General features: G+C 41.2%; 1 protein-coding gene across 1 annotated transcript in view; it reads left to right on the top strand.

Annotated features, from left to right (window-relative positions):
• Positions 1-25,204, top strand: part of SMOC1 (SPARC related modular calcium binding 1) — a 410,799-nt gene that overhangs the window by 192,785 nt on the left and 192,810 nt on the right. Inside the window, exon 4 of the mRNA XM_030215156.1 lies at positions 15,712-15,811. Coding sequence (XP_030071016.1) covers positions 15,712-15,811 — 100 coding nt within the window. The remainder of the gene's footprint in view (positions 1-15,711; positions 15,812-25,204) is intronic.

Here is a 25,204-nt window from a genome sequence, read left to right as displayed (position 1 = left end):
CAGGGGGGTCCAGGGCCAAATCTATGGGTGCCCAGGCCCCCGTTGCCCCACACAGATACGCCCTAAAAGCACCTTACTGGTTATGGTGATGAGTTTAATTTAGCATGATAGAATATATCATCATTTACTGATAGTGTTGAAGAGACTACAAAATTAGCATGGGGTCCTTTTAGAAAGGTGCACTAGTGTTTTTATTGCGTTCTAATCAGCATGTGCTAAATGCTAGAGACACCCATAGGAATATATGGGCATTTCTAGCATTTAGCACATGCATATTTAACACATGCGCTAAAAACGTTAACTCACCTTTGTAAAAGGATTCGATAGAGCCCAGTGGCACCTTTATAGACTCTAGGAGGGTAATTCCATAGCAGTGTGCCTATATTTAGTCTTCTATTCTATGAAGGAAAGTTGGCAGCTTCTTTCCTTTATAAAAGGAAATCCAGCTTTTCCTATATAAGCACACAATTATGGAACGCACTACCAAAAGCCTTAAAAACGAAGTACGACCACCTAAACTTCCGGAAATCACTAAAAACTAACCTGTTCAAAAAGGCATACCCCACTGATCCAACGTAAATGCCTGATCCCTGCAACACAAAAAAACTAAAGTACGTAATGGACAATACTGAACTCTTCCGATGTACGTTTCCCCAATTTGGCTATGCCACATGAACTTTATCTTACCACAACATCACTTTGTATTTGTTCACACCGAAGTCGGCAAACGCCCTCTCCGGTACTATGTAAGCCACATTGAGCCTACAAATAGGTGGGAAAATGTGGGATACAAATGTAACAAATAAATAAATAAATAAATAAATAAATAAAATACTCATAACCAGAAGTGGAGGAGTAGACTAATGGTTAGTGCGGCAGCCTGAGAACCAGGAAAGTGGGTTCAATTCCTACTTCAGCTCCTTGTGACTGTGAGCAAGTCACTTAACCCTCAGTTACCCCAAGTACAGAATAAGTGCCTGCATATAGTATATAATCTGCTTTGATTATAACCACAGAAAGGTGGTATATGAAATCCCATCCCCTTTCCCTTTAAGTGAATGTGGTGAGGCCTGAGAACTGATGCCAGTCATAGAGCTGGTGGAAGTGCTTATGCCTCAGTGCTAGAAATGTATATAAACTCATAGGAGCAGGTGCTGTGGGTGCTAGAACACCCCCAATATTGAGAAAATGTATTGTATGTGTTCAGGGAGGAGTTATTTCCATTGGACTTAGCACTCCCAATAATTTTGAAAAGTTGGCTCCTGTGATATAACTTATTATAAGTTACATGTGTAAATGTGCATCCCAGCAGAAAAACAGGAATGTGACCTTTGCAGAAGCAGCAAGAGACACAAAAACAGCAAAGGTGGTCTGGGAAGGAGGAACAATCAATGATGCAAATTTAATGCCTTAATGGAGAAAGACCTGACTTGGCAAAGTTTCAACAAAAGGCTTCATCAGGGGCATCAAATTCTTCAATAAGAAACACTGTGAACACATGGTGGGACACATCCATCTGCTAATGTGATAGTATTTCCTTCTCCTTGGACCACTTTTGCTGTTTTTGTGTCTATAAATGTGCACCCCACTCTCACTCTGCTCAGTGTCTGCCCATGTGTCTGCCTACCTGTAAAATATATAATATCCCCAGATTCTGTTTAGGTTGTGAAAGTTGAGTGCCCAAATTTGGACACCAAGGGCAGATGCATATGCAAATTAATTAGTTAACGAGACGTTAATCAATAATTGGAGTTAATTGGCAACAATTTGGATTTGTGTGTGCATCTAGCCTAATCGCTATTCTGTTCTATAACATCCGCACCTAACTTTTCTAGTGCACAAATCAAAAAGGGTATGACCATGACAAGGTGTGGCCGGATCAGGGGCTGTTCCTAGAAGTTAGGCGCAATATTATAGAATACTGTAATTTGTGCACCAAATGCTGAAAATTAGTCACCAGCATTTACACCAGGATTCAGCAAGGGTAAATGCTGGTGCCTAAAGTTAGGTGTGAAATTCGTGCTACGTTAGAGGCCCTTATACTAAGATGTGGTAAACAGGTCCCTGCACTATTCATAAGTCCCTGACCGGGCGACATGGGTCGGCATCACCCACTTGTGAGAATATAAAGTCTACTGTCCTCGGAGAATACCTGCTACAGGTAAGTATCTTCACTTTTCTGTGCTGTTAACCTTCTAGTTCTTAAGGGGCCCTTTTACTTAGCCGTGTAGGTGCCTACGCGCGCCCAATGCATGCCAAATTGGAGTTACCGCCTGGTTACTGCGTGGCCCTTGCGGTAATTTCAATTTTGACACGTGTCTGCTATGCGCGTCTGACAAATATTTGCTAGTTTCTGACGTGTGGCAGCTACGTGCGTCAAGTGGAATTTGACCCGCGTAGACCATTACTGCCTGGCTACCGCATGAGACCTTACCGCTAGGTCAGTGACTTGCGGTAAGGTTTCAGACCCAAAATGGGCGTGCAGCAGTTTTCATTTTGCCACACGCCCATTTTCGTCAAAAATTTAAAAAAGGCATTTTTTGTAGGTGCGCTAAAAAATAATTCTGCCCACACCCAAAACACATGTCTACATTACTGCAGGCCATTTTTCAGCGCACCTTAGTAAAAAGGACCACTACGATTGATAGTGAGCATTTTTTTTTTGTTTTTTTGAATTATATTTTTATTAAAGGTTTTGTCATACAGAGAATACAAAAGTAAACACAAAATCAAACAACCCCCCCCCCCCGGAAATTAACCCCCCCCCCCCAAAAAAAAAAATCATAAGCATAATCAAAGTCAAAGTTCCATGGCAATACCCGGAGACAAATTGCAGGGTTACACAAGTTCAAGGAGTGCTATGTGGCTCCTGACAAAAAAGGTCTAAACGAGCCCAGGTCCTCAAAACAGACCTAATGTTTCGACGTCTATGGGCCAAAATTGTTTCATATTTTCTGATCACGCATACATAACTCCACCATTCATTATAATTCAGGTACACATTATTTTTCCAATTGGAGACAATTAAATGCAAGGCAACAGCTAGCAGTATGTTATACAATTTCTTATCAGACTCCAAAAGAGGGATAGTAGGACAAGAAGCTCGTAAGATCACAACCTCATAAGAGAACGCAGTGGACTCAGGCAAGTGAAAGATAAGACACATTTTTGACCAAATTAGTTGCCAGTAAGCTCTGACGTTTTTACAGTAGAAAACCATATGTGCCAGTGAACCATCTCTTTCTTGACAAGACCAGCAGTTGAAGTTGACACTCTTAGTGATTCTGGCCACTTGAGCAGGAGTCCAATAGGCTTTGTGGAAGATGAAATATGAGGATTGAGATATTGCTGCTGACTTCGTGGGACGTATGGCGTTAACCCAGAAAGTAGACCAATCAAATTCAGACGCATTTTAATATCATAGAAAGTGATACTATCATTTCTGTAATAAAAGGCAAGATATTGTGCAAGGCCGAATGTTTTACTCTCCTTTGTGTTTTAGTTGTCTCTATTACTAGTTGGATTTGGAGCCTTTCCCATGAGGCCCAATGTGGTTTTTAACCACAGATCTGATAGAACCAGAGCGCATATCCCGTGCCCCTAAAGAAGTGGCCTCATGAGTTTTCTTATCCTTGTAAGTGCAGTGTTTTATGGATGTTCAAGTCACTGTTTTTATGACTTTTTAAATCTGATCCTAAGAATATTCTCCTTAGAGGAATTTACTGTATTTACAAATTGGTTTATTTTTTTGATCTTTGCGGCTCACAAGCTTTTACAGAGACTGTTCGCTTTATGCTCAATTCATCTACTCTGAATTTTGTCTGTTCACCCTGCAATGTCAGATTGCCCAAAGATAGTTATGGATGTGAATTTATATGTACTGTAATTCTACAGACCAAACAGAAATATTTGTCTAAGTTGGAAATATTCAGGATAACAATTTATTATGTACTTTTACGGGTAGTTTTAAGAGACTGGAATGTGTAGAACAACATTTTACATGGAGAGTCTGTTTAACTTATAACACTGCACAATGGTTTACGTGTATAAAATTAGGTGCTCAGAACCCATAGCACCTACTTTTATATGATATAATTGTAGCTGTTCCTGGGAGCAGGGGCGTAGCCACGGGTGGGCCTGGACGGGCCCAGGCCCAGCCACTTTTCCTTCAGGCCCGCCCAGCGTCCACCCTAACAAGCCCCAACCCAAGCCATCTTTTCCTGCCTCTTCTGCTGGCTCTCCTCATCCGCGTGGTCTGTTTAATTTTAGTCCTTGAAGCGCCGTTCTCCCTCCAGGACCGCACCGGCGATTCCGATAGCCTTCTGCCAGCGTGCATCATCGGGGGCGGGGCTTCTCCTTAGGCGCATCCCACCTCAGGACGCGCCTGAGAGGCCCCGTCCCCGACGACGCACGCTGGCAAAAGGCTATCGGAATCACCGGTGCGGTGCTGGAGGGAGAACGGCGCTTCAAGGACTAAAAATAAACAGACTACGTGGACGGGGAGAGCCGTCAGAAGAGAGGGAGGGGATGGCGAAGGGAGAAAGCATTGCCAAGGTAGGCCGAGGGAGACAGAAGAAAATGCCGGGGGGGGGGGGGGGGGGGGGGGAATATTTTAAAATTACTGTGTAGGGGTGGGGTTGAGAACAGCCCACCCAGGTTAATGCGGGGCCCGCCCAAAATGGCAGGTCTGGCTACGCTGCTGCCTGGGAGTGGGGTCAGTACTTATGTATACATTATATATGCATTCATTCCTCCTGGCATATACATCCATAAACTTGCACCTGCCTCAGAGCAGATGTAACTGCTGGAGCTTTCATGTAGGCTATTTTAAAGGTGAATAGAGGCCTATTCACTAAAGTGCGATATTATTATTATTATTAATACTATCCAGCTTATAATTGAAAGAGAAAAACGCCTATATTTCAACCCAAATCAGGAGATGGGCGTTTTTCTCGCAAAGGCGCCCAAATCGGTATAATCGAAAGCTGATTTTGGGCGTTTCCAACTGCACTCTGTCGCGGAAACGAATAAAGTTGATGGGGGCGTGTTGGAGGCAGGACTGGGGCGTGGTTATCAGCCGAGGAGAGATGGGCATCTGTAGCTGATAATCAAAAAAAAAAAGGTTTTTTTACCACGATTTTGGGTCACTTTTTTTGGACCCTTTTTTTCACGAAGTCCCAAAAAAGTGCCCCAACTGCCCAGATGACCACTGGAGGGAATCGGGGATGACGTCCCTGGACTCCCCCAGTGGTCACTAACCGCCGCCCACCAAAAAAAACCCACTTTAAAAACTTTTTTCCCAGCCTGTATGCCAGCCTCAAATGCCGTACCCATCTCCATGACAGCAGAATGTGTTCGATCCTCTCACAGCCTTTCCCTGGGTCAGATGTGGCTCTCGGGTGCACTACAAGGTCACATCAGCATTGCATTGTGGTGGGTGTAGGGTTTTGGGCTCCGTGATTTCATTAGCTTGTGTTACAGTCTCACGATGTTGGTAGTTGGTAGGCTCTTCTCCTATGGTGCTTTTCCCCCCTGCCTACTGGGTCAGAGTGTGCCCTGTTGTGTTTTCTGTTGTAGTCCATGCGGTAGTGGCCATTTTTGTAAGCCAGTTTTAGTTCCCTTTCCTGTGTTAGCCACGTTAGACAACTTAGTTCTTACTTTGAATGTGGCTGAAAGAGGGCATTGTACAGCATTTTGCCAGCTCTGACCTACTGCTAATCTCAGTACCGGGGAGACTCGTTGCCAGTGGGGCACAACCTCTGATCTGCAGTTAACTGTGAGTAAACGCGGTTATTCCAATAAAGGACGTTTTTGGAGAGATTAGTCTTCAGGTGTCAACTGGTGTGCCAATGTTATACAGCAGCAACAAGTCCTAGAGGCCTGCATGTATGCAGGTCCCTGAAGCACTTTTAGTGGGCAGTGCACTTCAGCCAGGTGGACCCAGGCCCATCCCCCCCTACCTGTAACAATTGTGCTGGTAAATGGGAGGCCTCCAAAACCACTGTACCCACATGTAGGTGCCCCCTTCAACCCTAACAGCTATGGTAGTGTTGTACATTTGTGGGTAGTGGGTTTTGGGGGAGGGGGGTTGGGAGCTCAGCACCCGTGGTAAGGGAGCTATGCATGTGGGAGCTTTTTCTGAAGTCCACTGCACTGACCTAGGGTGCCCAGTTGGTGTCCTGACATATCAGGGGGGCCAGTGTACAACGAATTGTGGCCCCTCCCATGACCAAATGGCTCGGATTAGGACGTTTTTGAGCTGGGCATTTTTAGTTTCCATTATCGCTAAAAAAAACAAACGCCCAGCTCAAAAACGTCCATTTTTTCGAAAATACGGTTCGGCCCACCCCTTCACAGACCTGTTCTCGGAGATAAACGCCTCCACGTCTTCTTGAGCTCGTCGGCGCATAAGGTAGACAGATGCACCTTACATTCTTGCTGATCTTGAGTTTAGAAAAGTAGAAACATGATGGCAGATAAGGGCCAAATGGCCCATCCAGCCTGCCCATCCTCAGCAGGGGCGTAGCCAGACTTCGCTGGGAGGGGGGGCCAGAACCTGAGGTGGGGGGCACTGTTTAGCCACCTCCCCACCGTCACCCCCCCAGCCGCCGCAGCTGCCGCCAAATTGGACCCCCCTCCCGCCACCACCACCCCCGCCGTTGCCCCCCCCCAGCCGCCACAGCTGCCGCCACATTGGACCCCCCTCCGCCACCAACCCTCCCCCGCCGCCCACCCCGCCGCCGCATCAGATACCTCGTTTGCTGCAGCCGAAGAGAGTCTGTTCTGAAGAGTTTTTTGATACTGGCCACAAATAACTACAGGAATCGTTCCCAACAATTTGCCATTCGGTTAGCACATAGAAGAGTTCTTTGCGCATAGTGTTAACAATTAATGAGCAAAAAAACAACAAAAGTGGAGAAACTAGATCCGCTACGAGGGTAAAGATAAAAAAACAAAAAAGTAGTGAGATCAGTACGACACTTCCAAGAGATCGTGGAGGCGAGTAATAGATAATAATACTTTAAAAAACAATGTTAAAAAAAACTCTCGACATGGAGCCGTGTTTCAGCGAAAAACGTCTGCTTCAGGAGTCTGTTTGTTGTGTAAGCCAATGAATGGGGCAACATAAGCGAGGAAGCCAAATCAAGCCTTTAAAAAGACTAGTGATAAGTGAATGCACCAAGCATAAGCTTAAAATGACAATAGAGACTGTGAGCAGAGTCAACCACAGTAGTGCTAAACAAAAAGGCATTTTTTGTTAATTAATGCAGATTATCTGCCACATGAGATTTTTCTTTCTAAAAAAAAAAACCAATTTACTAGCTTTTCCATATCTGAACTCAAGGAAAATTATGTCACACTAGCTAGTTCCCTTCCCTAGTGGGCTTACAGTCCAAGATGTATTTGGGATAAATAAAAGGTGAAATGACTTGCAAATTCACAAAAAGTATCAGTGGGGAAGTGCATTCTGTGTTGGAGGAAGGATAAACCTTCGCGTCCAAGGCATAGACTGCTACCTCACTATCTTTATGTGATATTGTTTTAGCATTTATTTAGTTAAATCATTTATATTCCACTCTATCAAAAACTCTAGGCAGAATACAAAAAATACATACACAATTATTTCAAGAACATAAAATATCAATACAATAACACAAACACAGTAAAATTTATCAAGTGGCATAAGACCTTACTGAAGTATTTTTTCAACAGAAACAATTAGCGCACTGTACATTTATTTATTTATTTATTTATTCATGAAGCAATTAATAATAAATTAGTAACATTACTTTCCCTGATTCACTCCCTTTGGATCCCCAGTATTCCCTCCTGGACTTTAGGGCTTCCCTTGGGCAGAATGATAAGGCTCCTCCTACCTCAAGATTCCCCTTAATATCAGGGATCCACTGCTTGATCTCTGTTGGATTTCTTCTTTTTGGACCAGGTTGGCACCTGTTTTGTCTCTGCTGGGTGAGCAGTCTAGTCCAGAAAATCCTGAAACAAAATATAGTATTTCCAAAATACTGCCAAATTCTTTCCTGTAAGGGTCAAGGACCTAGAGGTATTGAGGATTTCCTACAGAAACTGAAGTAACCTCTGCCTTTCCAAAATACAAGACAGGGCTAATACAATTACAAGTTACTGGATGTGAGCTAAGCTCATCTCTAATTGTGTATCTGGTATCTATTACTAAGCATGAAGCATGTCTGGCCTGCAGATCAGATGCTGGAAAGAAGATGAAAAGCTCCTAGTCTCTTATAATATAATTCAGATCTCCATACAAACAAGTAAGATTCATTGGCCAATATGAAAGATAGAATGAACCATTGTAACAACCTTCAGTTGGGGTGCTGTGACTAGATGGTACATTTCTATGGATTACACTGCCTAGTATGACCCTTCTACAAGGTCACTCTCCTTAATACAGTTCCCAGTGGAGTCTTACACAAGGAAACCTCAATTCCCTAGTTCCCAGGACATGTTGGTTCATGCAATTAAACGGTTAAAGCAGCAAAAAAAAAAAAAGAGCTAGAGATAAAATTGAAACAATTATCTTGTGTGCATCAGAGTTTTGGAACCTAGGAAGCCTTGCAATAATACAGTAATTCAAAATTCTTTCTATGAAAACAACTCATTGTCTCTACTCTACCATAGTCTATCTCATTGTTCTTCTAACAACTGAAATACTATATAGAAAATTCCTATCAAAACTCAAGACGTGGCCCTCAAGCTGTTCAAGAATGAATGGCTCGATGTTTCTGAGCTGAAAATTTCTTTTCTATTACGATGGATGGTTTTAGGAGATGTGGGGTATCCTTAGTTCTTCCCACCACAAATTAGTCTCTTTTCCCCTTTCTCCAGACAGAATATCATGCACCAGTCTTCTCTCCTCTTCCTGGACTAGATGCTACTAGCACCCTCCCTGAACTAGAGGGAATACAGCCAGCCTACTTCTTGTACAAGTACATGCTGGTAGTCCACTAACCACAATTTTCTCCTTTGCATTCTCTCTGTTTCTCTCCTCTTTCTCTCTGCATGATGTTAATTGATTTCTGGTGAGTGAATCTGTGGCCCCCAAATTCTATATATGGCATCTTAATTTGTGCGTGCTAATTTGGCTGCATGGCCAAATTGTGTGCACAACGATTAACAAGCCAATCAGCGCCGATAATTGGTACTTAACAAATTAGCAGCACTAATTGGCTTTAATTAGAATTTATGCAAACAACTTTCCAGGCTCAATCTATAACGCGGTGTGCATAAATTCTGATGCCCGCAGCCAAAAAGGGGGCATGGCTATGGGCATGGAATGGACGGATTTTGGGCATTTCAAAAGACTATGCGCACATGGAATGTACCCAATCTGTGCTTAACTTAGACGCAGGTATTTAGGCCTGGTTTTATGTGGCCTAAATAGGTGTGCCTAAATTGTAGTTGCAAGAACAGCACGTGAGCATATTCTATAAACTATGCCTAATTTTAAGCGTAGTTTATAGAATCACGCTAATTGCGTGGTTTTTCGGCAGCGATTTTTAAGGCACCATTTATAGAGTTTGGCCCAGTGAATGTAACACTAGTGCAAATTATAGCAGTCTGGGTTAGTGTCCCTGGAAACATTTTAGCAATCTAGGGTCTCAGAATATCATCTTTGTATTTCTTAATTAATTTTCTTTTAGGCAATAAATAGTTTTCATCCATCTCAGAACCAATGTAATGCTTTGGTAATAATAGAATGTACGTGGTACAAATGTTAATTACTATTGAGAATAAGTGGAAATTCACTGACATACAGGACAATTTTGGAAACACTGCTGGAAATTGCCTACCCCCCTCTGTGGGTAAAGTGGTAGTGTATGAGGTGGAGAAAGGGTGAGAGCAGAAAAGTCTGCACTAATTTTTCAGTGAATACATTTATTTTATTTATTTACTTATTAGGATTTATTTACCGCTTTTTTTGAAGGAATTCACTCAAGGTGGTGTACAGCAAGAATAAGTCAAACATAAGCAATAGACAATTACACAGTAAAAATATTCAAATAACAATACAAAGTATTGCATAGTATGCTACATTACAGTGCCAACACAATACACAATAAAACATTTAATAGCATAGGGTGTAAGCAAAGATGGAATATATAGATAAGATTGAGTAACAGGAGTAAGAAAATAAAGGACTAGATGCAAATGAGGACAGAAAGGTGCTTGAACATTATCTTGGCTAAGGCAAGAGTGGATAAACACGTCCTGCTATAATATATGCAACTGGTGTCATTTACTTCTTCCGTTAAAGGCCTAGTTGAAGAGTCAAGCTTTCACCTGCTTCCTGAAGTAGAGATAGTCTTGTGTTAAGTGAAGCCTTTCAGGGAGTGCATTCAGAGCATGGGGGCTACTCTGGAGACGGCTCGCTTGTGGGTATCATGTCGTGTGATGTCCTTTGGAGAGGGTGTGGTTAGAGAAACTCCTTGGGAGGACCTTAATGACCTTGAAGATGTGTAGAGGGAAATCTTGTTCAAGTATTCTGGGTCATTTCCTTTAAGGGCCTTGAAGGTCAATCAGAGAGTTTTAAATTTTACTCTGTATTGTACTGGTAGCCAGTGAAGTTTATGCAAAAATGGTGTGATGTCATGTCACTTACAACCTTCTATTAGTCTTGCTACAGCATTCTGAATAAATTGCAGCCGGTGCAGACCCTTCATAGTCAGACCAGTGTAGAGTGCATTACAATAATCCAGTCTTGATGTTATCATGGCATGCACAACTGAGACCAGGCTTGCCTTCTCAATGTAAGGAGACAGGCAACGTACCCTTAATATGTAATACTTGGTAGCAATAATGAAACAGTGGTGGAATATTCACATAGCAATCAGCCTGAGCCAACATATATATTTTCCACTGAACATAATTCATTTTGTATGAACTTGGTGGTTACAGTGTGCTGAACTGGACAATGTTGCCACATTCAGACTGACTCTGGACAGAAGTCTACATGAAGGAAGCCCTTCCCTCATTGTTCAATACCTCTCTCTGAAATAGTAGTATTAAAAAAGGCAAGTGTATTTTTGTAATATACCACTGCTATCCACCAAACAAAAGGAGCAAATTCCCACATGCCATCTTTTTCTTTTGATGTAGGTGCAGGAAAAAAAAGATGCTAAATGCTCCCAGGTCTCAATCTAATTAATGTTTTTTTTTTAATTGTACTTACAAATAGTAAGTCTGATTGTTAAGCACCTGATTCTCATAACATGATGTCTGTTTTGGTGGCCCTTTACCAGGTGAAAACATCTCTGCACAAATACAAGTGGTCCCTATAACCAAATGACCCAATGGTTTACAATTTAGAACTAATTACTCAATACTTCCCTGGTGTAAATCTGCATGCTGCAAAGCCAGCACGTTTGAAAATATAAGGTAGATGAAATAAAAATGTTACCAACAATAAAGGATGACAATGTGGATAGAACAGCTCAACATAGGTTTGCTTGCTTTGTTTTGGGTGAGTGGGGATGATCGACAGCTGCACGAAGAGGGAAAGGGAGTCCAAACTAATTGGCTTCAGCTTTTTGATGTCTCCTGTTCCAGCTCCCTGCACCGCTGCCCTTCTTCAATTTTCTGGGCCGTCATCATCATCAGTGAAGTAAACACACTGTCTTTGGCGGCCCCGGAAGCCCTCCCTCTATTGTAGCATCCACATAGGCGGGACAGGAAATTGTAGCAGAGGAAAAGCTTCTAGGCCGCCGAAGGCAGTGTGTTTACCTCACTGATGCTGCCTGCAGCTCAGAAAATTGAAGAACGGCAGTGGTGCAGCGAACGGTGAAGGACAGCCGTACAAGGAGGGGTGAAGGGGAGTGGGAGGGCAGCCAGTTGTGCCTAAAACACAGGCGCTTGACTATCCATCAAGGCCCCCCCCCCATAGCTACACCACTGCCCTTGACTCATTTTTTTTTGGGTGGGGGGTTTGGCCTTTCAAATCTCTACAACATAATTATTCCAAGGTATTCTGTTCTGTATGGTTGATTACAGGCTGAACCATATAATTCATGTGCCAGCGGGGGGTAACCATTACTTTCACAAACTGCTTGCCTCTGTCTCAGGGAATGAGCACAATACTTTTTTGACATGTCAGCACCCTATTGGTCCTACTTTAATCCCTCTCTGTAATGCACATACTACACTTTCTATTTAATTTTTTTTTTCATCTAACTGCATAGAAAGGGAAAAAAAGAAATAGAAAGTTGGGAAATATTTATTTAACCCAGAAGCTCTCTGTGGTTGTGTATGGATAGTTGAGTATGAGATTATTATTATTTTTGGCCCTGAGACATGATTCTGGCATGAGGCACAAATGATTGCCTTGCAATTGGTTCAGATATAAGAGAAACACATACTGCTGACCTTGTAGTTACTTTAAGACTGCGTCTTATGTATACAGTATAGAAAAATTCAAGGCTGACTCAGATATTATGAAATTCCCACAAATTCTTTATTACTTTGGAGGGATTTGTGTGGGTCAAGATAGTAAATTGGAAAATGGATTTTAAGTAGGGCAGAAGAACCCTTGAGTGAAGGACCCTGACAATAGCTTTCTATAGAGTGTGTTACTTAGAAATGAGGGAAAGGATGTGAAGAACGTTAGCCTCATGAAAATGATTCTGAAGGACTTGCTTAAGGTTTAAGGCATAGGCAGAGAAACAGGGTGGACCACAGGGGCCATGGCCCCACCAATATTTTGTCCATTCCAGCATCAGCAATTACAGAGCTTGGAGGCAGGGCTAGAAAAAGATTTGTTTGGCCCCTCTAATGATGTTCCACTGCCCCTGGTTTAGGGTAATATATATCAAGGTCACCACAGAAAAAAAAGAGATGGCCACTACTTAAATCTCAGTCACTTTTAAGAGGGTGCTAGAAAAATATTGGTTTTAATGTGTGTGTTTTATTAGGCTGAAAGGCATTTAAGAAGCCTACTGTGAATTATCTAAGCCTCCTATGGTCTTTCATGGTACTTCAAGGAATAATGGCATCCTAATGTTTTGATTGTTGCCATTAAACTGATGCCGAGTATATTACTTGTGTAAGGTAAAGCCATTGAAGGGGTGTAGTTATCAATGTGAGCTACCATTAAGACGTATCATTTTACCACTAACTTGCATTATTTTAGCACAGATCCCATTTTATACGATGAGACCTATATTATTTGCCTTTACTCGATTGGTCATTTATGTGTTCTTTTATGAATATTGATTATGGTTATGTTGCTTACTTTTATATATATGATATTCTTCTTTTTTATATTTTTTTATTTCTATTATATATTTTTTATATTACTTTATCATTTATTGCTTTGTTTGCTATCTGTGTTGATTGATATGTATGTGTTTTATCAATAGACCCCTGAGGCAGGCGTTGTGTACGCCGAAACACGGCCCGTGTCGGGTCATTTACTAATAAAGGACTCCTGTTATCCCAGTCTTGAAGGCCCAGTTGTGCTTTTTTTCTGTTTGCTACTTGGAATTTACGCACACGACGTTACAGCATATGCTTAGCTAGTTCTGTTCATAAATTGTAATTAATGCCAGTTAGTACTTATAATTGCTTGTTAACATCCAGTTAAAAGCACTGATTAGTTAGTTCACCAATTAAGTTACATGAATTGTTATAGAATATACTTTGATTTCTGCATGGAAATTAAGGCATGATATATAGAATTCCAGAGATGGCCTTTATCTGCTATAATTTTCTATGCTTCTATGTTTCTATGCAAACAGGCAAAATACTGCAAAAACACATTAATACACTTATGTAGTAGCGTGTGTTAACTGTGTTTTAAGGGCTTAACACTCTTTAGTAATAGGGTCCCTAAATCTCTTTGACATGTGTCCACAATAAATCCCAATTTTGCCATATAATAATACTTGATTGCATAACCAATCATTAATCTTTTTTTTTTAATAACTGGTTATTCGGTTCAGTTCTAAGTTCCAGTGGCAACGGACCAAGCAACTAAAAGCTAAGCTAACCACCTAGTAGTTGAAGATAAACTATTGATATGAGCCCTGGTTGGGAAGTTCTAGAGGACTCAGGTTTGCAGATGATTTAGCACATATTTTGTTTTTTCTTGATACAGATAATTGTGGAGAAAACAAATCTTAAAATGATCAGCCAATGGAAGTGGTGCAAAATATGTTCAATTCTTTTTACCTATTGAGATAGACATGGGGAAAGACACTGCTTGTCCCTGAGATCAGTAGCATGGAATATTGCTACTATTTGGGATTCTTTTTTTTTTTAGCCTCCGCGTTTTTTTGACAGTTGCCGCTTGAGTGTTGCGGCTTGAAAATTATTCTGCAACCTGATTTGAAATCAACCCAGAAGCAGGTTCTATGGAACTGAAACGCCATGCTCTTCTTGTAGTGGGCATCGGGAGCTTTGCTTACCTTCAGCGCTGTGCCAGTTTGGTGTCAGTTAAGTACTGGGGTTGCTGAGTTTGGATTTTAAATGAGTGTAAAAAAAATGTTTACTACAGAAATAAAAAAAATAAGAAGGTTTATTACAGCACAAGAGGCAGATGAAGTACTGCAGATCTGGAGTAGCTTTGTGCTACAGGAGATCACATAGACAATCTAATTGCTTTATGATGCCTCCAAGCTGTATTTATTTCAAAAAGTTTTTCTGGGAGTTTGTTTGAATAGTCTTACATGATTTTCACCACTTTTGCTCGGCTAGGATGCTCCTTCATATTTTCAATTTTCTGTTTAGGAGTGACAGTTTTCCCCTTATTTCCTTTTGTGACTATTTGGGATTCTGTCAGGTACTTGTGACCTGGATTGGCAACTGTTGGAAACAGGATACTGGGCTAGATGGACCATTGGTCTGACCCAGTATAGCTATTCTTATGTTCTTATGTACCTTCTATAAGCAATCTTACTGCAGTATTTTATAGCAGCTGTAACCTTTTTAGACTATTTGCGGGAAGTCCTTGAAATAAATATGAAGATATCACTGTTACTAGACCTCAGTGATCTAAACTGAAATGAAAGAGATTTGCATGCACTGCTTCCACTGCATGCAAATCTATCTCATGAATATTCATTGTGGATGTCCTGAAAACCTGACTGGCTGGGGTGCCTCCAGGACCAGGTTTGGGAACCACTGATGAAAGATTTGAATTGGACTCCTGGCAAACTGGATCCTCAAAAATCAGCATTTAGTCTGCTTTAAAGATATTCTTTGGAACTGTGGTGTCATTAAATATTTGAACTACCTACTGTATATGGCTAAAAGTTATACCTCATTTATGATTTCACTTCACACATGTGGTTTAGCAGGGAGCCAACAACTTCTGGAGCTATTCAATAAATCATACTATGTGACACCGCAAGGAATGGAGTCTCTCACAGTTTAGCTAAAGTTATGCATCCCTTGGGCTTTTCACCTCTTGTATGAAGTATGGATGAATGTGATGAAAAAGAAGGAGTCGCTAATAATTATTCTGTGTTGGTGAAGATGGCAAAGACTAATTTGCAGGCATTCATCTCGACTTCATAAAGCTTATTTTTGATGTAACTACCGAGGTCATAAAAGGTTACTTGCTTTCAGAGTTTAATGGCACCCATCTGTGCAGAATGCCATATGTCCCATCTGTGTATTTCAGCACTTGGTTTGTTTCTAGCCCTCTGTGGTAATCATGTCTATTTTTTTCCTACTGGACAGGTACAGTGCCATACTTATACTGGATACTGCTGGTGTGTCACTCCGGATGGGAAGCCTATTAGTGGATCTTCGGTACAGAATAAAACACCTGTATGTTCAGGTACAGTGGGAGAGAGACATAAATATGTTTTTGATATTTCCTAAAATTTAATTGATATATATGGTTGGATACAAAATATGTATGAATTTCTTTAGATTCTATCATGCACATGATATGTAGGAATGTAATTGAATTACACAATCAAGCCCTTTCAGTTGGGTGCATTGGTCTTTGAAGCTTTGGAGTCCTTGACCCCCCTTTACTAAGGTGTGTTCACATTTTAAGCATGTGCTAAAATTGTAGGCGTGCTAAACGTTAGAGACACCCATAGGAATGCATTGGCGTCTCTAACGTTTAGCGCACCCACAATTTTAGCGTGCGCTAAAAACGTGAGTGAGCCTTAGTAAAACTACTACTACTACTACAAATCATTTCTACAGCGCTACCAGTCGTATGCAGCGCTTCACAATTGAACATAAAGAAAAGACAGTCCCTGCTCAAAAGAGCTTACAATCTAAATCAGGACAGACAGGACAAATAAGGGATAAGGGTAGGACAGACAGGTAGGACACATAGGGAAAAGGGACTATTGAAGAGAGGAAGACAAGATAAAGGTTACGAGCAGGTAACAGGTTAGGAATTAAAAGCAGCATCAAACAGGTAGACCTTTAGCCTGGATTTGAAGGCGGCCAGGGATGGAGCTTGACGTAATGGCTCAGGAAGTCTATTCCAGGCATAAGGTGGGCGAGATAAAAGGAACGGAGTCTGGAATTAGCGATGGAGGAGAAGGGTACAATTAGGAGAGATTTGCCTAGTGAATGGAGTTCCTGGGAAGGAGTGTAGGGAGAGATGAGGGTGGAGAGGTAGTGAGGGGCAGCAGAGTGAATGCACTTATAGGTCAATAAGAGGAGCTTGAACTGTATACGGAAATGGAAGCCAATGAAGTGACTTCAGAAGAGGGCTGATATGGGCATAGCAACTTTGGCGAAATATTAATCGTGCAGCAGAATTTTGAACAGATTGAAGAGGAGAGAGATGGCTAAGTGGGAGACCTGTGAGAAACAAGTTGCAAGCGAGAGGTGATGAGAGTGTGGACGAGGGTTCTGGTAGTGTGCTCAGAAAGGAGAGGGCGAATTTTGGCAATATTGTAGAGGAACAAACGACAGGTATTAGCAATCTGTTGAATATGTGCGGAGAAGGAGAGGGAGGAGTCAAAGATGACCCCAAGGTTACGAGCAGATGAGACAGGAAGAATTAGCATGTTGTCGACAGAAATAGAGATTGGGGGAAGGAGAGAGGTTGGTTTAGGTGGGAAGATAAGGAGCTCAGTTTTGGACATATTGAACTTCAGGTGGCGGTGAGACATCCAGGCAGTAATGTCAGACAGGCAGGCAGATATCTTGGCCTGGATTTCTGCCGAGATTTCTGGTGTGGAGAGGTAGATCTGGGAGTCATCAGCGTAAAGGTGATATTGAAAGCCGTGAGCTGAGATCAGAGCACCAAGGGAGGAAGTATAGATGGAGAAAAGGAGAGGTCCTAGGACAGATCCTTGAGGTACACCCACTGAGAGTGGGATAGAGGAAGAGGAGGATCCACCAGAGTATACACTAAAAGTACGCTGAGAGAGATAAGAAGAAAACCAGGAAAGAGCAGAGTTCTGAAATCCAAGTGAGGACAGCGTGCCAAGGAGTAGATTGTGATCGACAGTGTCAAAAGCAGCAGAAAGATCGAGAAGGATGAGGATAGAGTAGAGCCCTTTGGAATTAGCTAGGAATAGATCATTAGTAAAAGGAGGCTTGTGACCAAATAAACATGCAATAGCAGGCATAACTGATAATTATGCTGAGAAATCTTTGATGGTGACAGAGTAGTAATAAAGCAATAAAGATGAGATGTTCTCACATGGAATATATCTACTAAATTAATCTAATCTAATAAAAGTCTTGCTGAGTTGCTAAATTCCTAAACAGGTCCTATGCGACTTACATAAAGAAGAACCTAAAAAAAATCTTTAAGGAGCTACAAAAAATGTCTAAACAAGTCAGAAAATACAGTCAGACATCTATAATCTATTAAATAAAAAATGTTTTTAATCTCTTGCAAAAAGGCAGGCAGTTAAAAATGGTTCTAATGAAGTCAGGTATTGCATTCCAAATAGCTACTGCTTGAAATGTAAAAAGAATTAAGGATATGTTTATAATGAACATTCCTGAAGGTAGGATATCTAAGTAATAAATGTTCCTAAAGATGACGAGAACAACATATAGAGATATTAGAAAATAAATCAAGAACTGGAATGGGGGCATTACCTTGCAAAACATGAAAAACAATGCATGCTGTTTTAAATGTTACACGTTCTTTTAAAGGAAGCCAGTGTAGATATGCTGTAGATACACTCTCAAATTTGGTCATCCAAAAACTTAGGCGGACTGCAGTGTTCTGCATGAGCTGTAAATTCCTCATCAGAACAGCACTCAAACCAATATATGAAGAATTGCAATAGTCCAAATGTGACAATATCAGCATTTGTACTGTAAGTGAAAAAATAAGATTCATGAAAATAACTACGGATTAGCCTGAGTTGCTTCATTCGATACAAAGTCATTTTCCATAAATGAGCAACCTGGAATTCAAATGAAAGAGAAAATAAAAAATGATATCCAGAACTTTAGAGTGATCGTCTACTGGCAGAACAAGTCCTGATGCTAAAGAAATTGTAGAAGGATCCTGATATGAGCATCACGAGTGAGAGGAAGATTTTGGAGTTCAGCTGGAGAAGATTTAAAAGTAAATAGAGAATAAGCTTAATGACAAGCATTATGTTAAACCAGTGGTTCTTAACCTTTCTTCTGTTGTAACACACCTGACAGACAGGGGTCCTTTTACTAAGGTGTGCTAATAGATTAAGGGCCTTGTTTACTAAGCAGCGTTATAGGTGTGTTAACATTTTTAACACTCGTTAACCATGTAAGTGCCTACAATATTCCTATAGGCGCCCACATGGTTAGCGCGCACTAAGCGTAGGCTTGCTAAAAACACTAACGCACCTTTGTAAACAGGGTCCTTAGTGTGCGCTAAATGCTAAGAAGCCCATTTTAAAGAACCCCTGAAATTCACAGCTGAACAAAACAAACCTCCTAAATATTTCATTGTTAAAAATGATGCAAGGGAAATATAAATATAACATACTAGTGCAACCAAGCCCGTTTCGTCAAAAATGAAACGGGCCCTAGGAAGGCTCTCGTCTAAGCGATTTCTCCTCTCTCCCCTGCCCTCCCCTCCATGTCCCGCGATTCTTCCCTCCCCTCCGTGTCCAGCGATTCTGACCTCCCCTCCATGTGCAGCGATTCTCCTCTGTCCTGCCCTCCGTATCCCATGATTCTGGCCTCCCCTCCATGTCCAGCAATTGTCCTCTGCCCTGGCCTCCCCTCCGTTGGGCTCGCGTCCCCTCCAGCATTCCGTTGCCTTCACTTGCTTGCGTTCGTAACATCCTGACGTCAGCTCACCTCCAGCGTTCCCTTCCCTCTCACTGTTCCGCCCTTCTCTGATGTCATTTCGTCTTTACGCTGGAGGGAAGGGAACGCTGGAAGCTTGCTGACGTCAGGATGTTACGAACCCAGACAGCCAGCTAGCCATAGAACGTTGAGGTACAAATTATTATATTAGATTCTTAAACAGAATTTACTTTAACAACAATTCGTAAAATAAATAGTTAAAAAAATTTTCAAAGAAGTTTTGATCTTTACTTTATAAATGAGAAGTCTGGGGCTGATGAGTTGCATGCAGTTTTTCCATATGGGATTGTATAGCAGGCAAATTCATAACAACCCAATTGTCAAGTCAAGAAACTTTTATCTATTCTTGAATTTATATAGCTTATCATAAAAAACAAATATATTTTCAAATTATGGTGTCACCTCAGTAACAGCAATCCCTCTACTTCCAGATACTGTGAAGTAACATAACTGTGAAGTAACATAAAACCCTGCAAATTACTCAGAAACTATGCAAACAGAACATATGGACAACAGACCTACAGCATTTCTGTTTGGGACTGATGGCAGCAGGGTAGTCAAGAAGCAGAAATAGGGACCAGTTGTGATTATTTCAAGGGACACACCTCCCACCTCTTCTGGACACACCACCGTGTCCCGACAAACTGGTTGAGAACCACGGTGTTAAACTATCATGCAAGAAGTTCAGTATTCTTTTTATAGACTGTGGTGGAAATGATGCTTTTGTAATCCAGATGTTCTCTTATGCTATTAATCAACCATCATGTTTTCATCTGAAGAGGGGGATGTCATCGGTAATTTGTCATGAGTGTGAATTCTTGTAAGCGGTTTTGCAGTAAGAGCTGAGTTACCAAGAAAATGTGATTAGCTAACTTCAGGTCACTGGAGATAGAAGAATTCCAAATGTAGCAGTTTTTTCAAAACTCTAAGTACATTTCTTTTAGCCTGAGTCATTAGTTTTTCTTTTTGTTTTGTTTTATTTTGTTTTTGCAGTAACCCATTATAAGTACATAAGTACATAAGCACCGCCATACTGGAAAAAGACCAAGGGCCCATCAAGCCCAGCATCCTGTCTCCGACAGTGGCCAATCCAGGCTTCAAGAACCCGGCAACATCCCCCCCCCCACCCCCAAGTGTCCAAAATTCAAGTGTGGAATATAGCCATTTTCAAAACAGAAAAATGTCTTTCTTTTTCTTTCGAAAATGGCTATTTGCTAGATGTTTTTGTGCTCTGTGCATTTATCTTTTTGGTCCATTTAAAAAAAAACAAAAAAAACGTCCATATGAAAAACGCACAGAATTGAGCCATTGGGATGTAGGAAGAGCCAGCATTCTTAGTAGACTGGCCACACAGACATCCCAGGAGAGCAATGGGGCACCCTAGGGGGGCACTGCAGTGGACTTCAAATAAATACTCCTAGGTACACATCTCACTGTTGCCTATAGCACAGCTTAGTAATCAGGGCCCTAAATGTGTCCTCTAATAAATGTTCTTCAGTATTGGTTTTCTGTTATACTCACTTTTTAGTATAGGTTTTTCAGTACTATTATTTACTGTTCGCATATATAAATCAGATGGATTGTTCCTTTTTTTTTCCCATATCATAAGTGCATAAGTAATGCCACACTGGGAAAAGACCAAGGGTCCATCGAGCCTAGCATCCTATCCACGACATCGGCCAATCCAGGCCAAGGGCACCTGGCAAGCTTCCCAAATGTACAAACATTCTATACATGTTATTCCTGGAATTGTGGATTTTTCCCAAGTCCATTTAGTATCTTTTTTAGACATTTATGTATTATATCGTTTTATATGTTATTTACCAATGAATTTGTTTAACATGTAATTTTTAACTCACTGTGTTGGTTTTGTATGAAATAAGGATCTGTCCATGTTCTGCATATGTGACTGAGGTGAATGATTCTACTAGCATGTAATGTCTGTGTAGAACTCTGTAAAAAGTTCAGTAGTAAGTATATTAAGTGGAGGAGTGGCCTAGTGGTTAGGGTGGTGGACTTTGGTCCTGAGGAACTGAGTTCAATTCCCACTTCAGGCACAGGCAGCTCCTTGTGACTCTGGGCAAGTCACTTAACCCTCCATTGCACCATGTAAGCCACATTGAGCCTGCCATGAGTGGGAAAGCACAGGGTACAAATGTAATAAAAAAAAAAAAAAATTGTTGCTTTAGAACCCAGTGTAATATTTATTTTATAGCACTATCTTTTCATAGATGTTAGGGCTGTTATGGTGTGATAAGTTTCCTATATAGGTCTTGAGTGTCTTTTTCCAGGGTCTTGTGTTATTTTTCAAAGTGTCTGGGCCTTTCTAAAAGCAGGCTATAGGACAAGGGCCACCAAAGGTGTGGCTCTCGTCACACAAAATTAAAAATGCTCAGGACTAATGGTCTCCATCAGAGGCATAGCTAAGTGAGGTGCAAAGGGAATAGCTGCTTCCCCAAATGGATTTTGAATTAAATGGCACCTATGCAGATCAGTCCTTCATACTAAATTCTGTGGTTTGGCTTGCTAAGAATACTTTTTACTTTGTAATATAAAAGTAGTTTTAAGAGCTGTACTTTTTTACTTTTACTTTTTTTGTTTTTTTGGGATAAGACTCTTCTTTTCCTTCACTACGTTTGAAGCCAGTACTTTTACTTTTTACTTAAGTACTTTTAAAAAAGTAACAAACTCATCACTGCTACTAGGAAATGGAATGCCCTACCAAAGTCACTCAGATATATTACTGACTACTTGAAATTTTGTAAATTGTTGAAAGCATTCTTATTTAGGGCCCTGTTTACTAAGGTGCGTTAGCATTTTTAACGCACCTACAATTAACGCGCTCGCTAACCGTGTAGGCACCTAGAGGGATATTGTAGGCACATACACAGTTAACGTGCATACATGGTTATGCGTGTTAAAAACGCTAACGTGCCTATAACGCTTAGCAAACAGGGCCCTTAGTGAATTCCTTACCACTGTTGGTGATTTGTTATTTTTTTGGTTAATTTGTTGTTTCAAAATGAGTCATCTTACTGCTTGAATGTTTTTACCTATTATTGTTGTGTATTTTTGCCTTAGTTCTCTTATTGTAATTTGTTTTAAAAGTTTGATGTAAGCCACAAACTTGTTTGAGATAATGTGGAGTATAAATGCCATAAATAAAGAAATATATTGACATATGTAAAAAATTTGTATTGCAAATTGGAGGTATTGTTTTTCAACATTTTCCTTGTAAATGCTTAATGAAATAATGAGGGAGTTAAATATATAATTGCGAACCTCAGCAGTTATCTATGTTCTTGAGTGCCAGGAATTTAGAGCAGCAGCCTTTGTTGTCTCCAATAGCTCCAGGTATTGTGACTTGCTCTCCCATTTCACAAGAAGAGGCTCGTTAATTCATCAAATATATTGTCATTACTGACAGTTTATTTCCTTTGACTTATTATTTCTTGTGACTAGTATATTGGAGCCCCTCCAATTATAGTTAGTAGGAAAGGTCTATGCTTATGCTTTCTTCTTTACTAATATTTTTATTCCTGTATTAATCGGTTTCCTTTAGGCTCTCCTTTTGCCGTATCACTGTCCGCACAGAAAAACAGGAGTCCGATGGTAACTTTGCAATCTGCGTGCACTAAAACATTTTTTTAAAGGGGGTCATGTCAGGGGCGGATATTGGGTGTTCCTGAGTTAACCAGTTAGTACAGCTACATTACCGCACGCTAATTGGATAGCACATGAGCCCTTGCTGCCTAGAAACCGTGTAGTGGTAAGTGCTCACGCAGCAATTTTTAAAATGGCAACATTAGCGCATAAACCAACCACACTTTGGGTGATCTAACTCACTTTATAACACCAAAATGTGAACAATGGAGGAAAAGATCTCAGAAGGCTTAAGTTAAAATGTAAAGAGACTACCTTATTGCTGCCCAAAACAGACTAGATCAATCATTGGCCAAAACCCTCCACTATAAAGAACAGAAAACCATGTGTGTCCAAACATTCATGATGAAATTTATATTCACCAATAATATAAAAGTGGGGTGAAACTTCTGTTTGTGACTGAAACTGAAATGAAGCCGCACCACCTTAGCAACACGTGATCAGTATTTCCCTCGTGCTTCCCTTTTCCCTCATCCCTCTTGCAGCACCGGGAGTTTTTTTTATTATTATTACTATTAGCTGGGCCAAGCGGAGACCTGGGGAGCAGCAACAACATTGCCACCGGCCATGAATTTAGAAAGTGTTTTTTCTGTGTGTGGCTGTGGTGCGGTACTCGCCGGTTACCAAAAATCCCGTTAGTTGGCTCTTACACAAAAAAGGAAGCAAGGGATTAGCTGCCTGGAGTCGTATTTAACTGCTAATGCTAAGATCTGGGCTGTGGGACAGCATCACGGGACCCACTGCCAACTCTGGGTGGCATAAGCAAGGCGAAGCCCCCAGTCCTGCTTACCTTAGTAGCCTCATGAGCATCTCCAGCCTGCTGAAAGACTAACCTTAGGGGATGGAGGGGAAAGGAAGCCAGATTAGGGCACTGTCCTAACCAAGACAACACCGACCCCTCCCATGGAAATCCAGAAAGCTCAGATGCCTTCATAAGCATGCAGAGATCACTGTTTGCCCCACATGTCTGCCAGAGACTGGCTGCAGCCAAGGAGCTGCCCCAAAATTTCAATTTCACTGGTAGCAGTGTGGTACGGAAAAATGGTGGTAAGGTCGGATGTGCAGGCTGCCGGGGATGAACTACTGCAGTTCCTTACAGTGCCATGTGTTGGAGTGCGGGGCTAAGGCTGACTGACTTCAGTAGTCGAATTAGGGCAGACAACCTCAGTGGTCGGGTTAGGGCAGGCAACAGCACCATGATGATGATCCTGATTCCGGGCGCTACTCTATTTGCGGCTGCACTGCAGCATGGCACCATATGCAAGCAGGAACTAGGAAGGCACTTGCACATAGGTGCCGTTTTGTTTTTTAAACATCCCATTTGGGGGAGCAAGTGCTCCCCCTGCTGGCAGGATGACTTAAACTCCTGGTAGGTGATATGACATCAGATGTTGGCTTGCTTCTGATTGGGCCTGAACTTCCGGTCACAGCTCAGCTGTTTTTGGGCCCAATCAGTTGCAAGCTGCCTGAGGGAAAGAGGCAGAGGTAAGGAAAAATATTTTAAATATATATACTTTCTTAACTTATACTTGGTGACTTATTAAGTACAAAAGTACAGCTTATTTGTAATGAATTGCAAGTAAAAAGTATTGGGAAAAATTTAACTCATTTCAAGTAAACGTACTGACAATTGTACTTAGTACTGTAACGAAGTACAAGTACTTTGCTACTATCCATCTCTGCCTAGTAGTTTGGTATGTGAAGTTTGCATAAAAAAAATTTTACAACATGGAAAATGGAGAAGATAGGTAGGAACACATGGAAAATTCACCGCGGGCAGATTACATCGCCTGCCAGAATTTTTGAAGACTATGAGTCACAGTCAAATTTTTCATAAGGAGCTCGTCTATCATGTGAAACATTAATTTCATTCTCCACCCTCGTAACTTGCTGCTTAAAGTCCTCCATATCACACTGAAGGGCAGCCCGCTACTGATTTGAGCCCTCAAATCTCTGAATCAGTTACCTCATTTTCCTTTTAATCACAACTCATAACAGGGCACATATGCAAAGTTTCTAAAAAAGATCCTATTTTTGTTATAAATAAGCACAAATGCAGGTCTATAAAGTAGGCTGTCAGATCCTTCCCTAATAGTGTACAAATTCTCTGGGACAAATTTACACTTCCTCCAAAGAAGGTCTGAAATGTTTGTATGTTTGCTCTGGGGCCCTTTTACTAAATGGTTTCCACATGGCAACCCGGAACTACCGCCAGCCCAACACCATTACCCCCTCAAGCGTACACCATTTCCGGTGCTATGGAAATTTTTATGCC

The sequence above is a fragment of the Microcaecilia unicolor genome, chromosome 9 (genome assembly GCF_901765095.1).
Source record: "Microcaecilia unicolor chromosome 9, aMicUni1.1, whole genome shotgun sequence".
NCBI lineage: Eukaryota > Metazoa > Chordata > Amphibia > Gymnophiona > Siphonopidae > Microcaecilia > Microcaecilia unicolor.
This window is presented reverse-complemented; position numbering and strand designations above follow the sequence as displayed.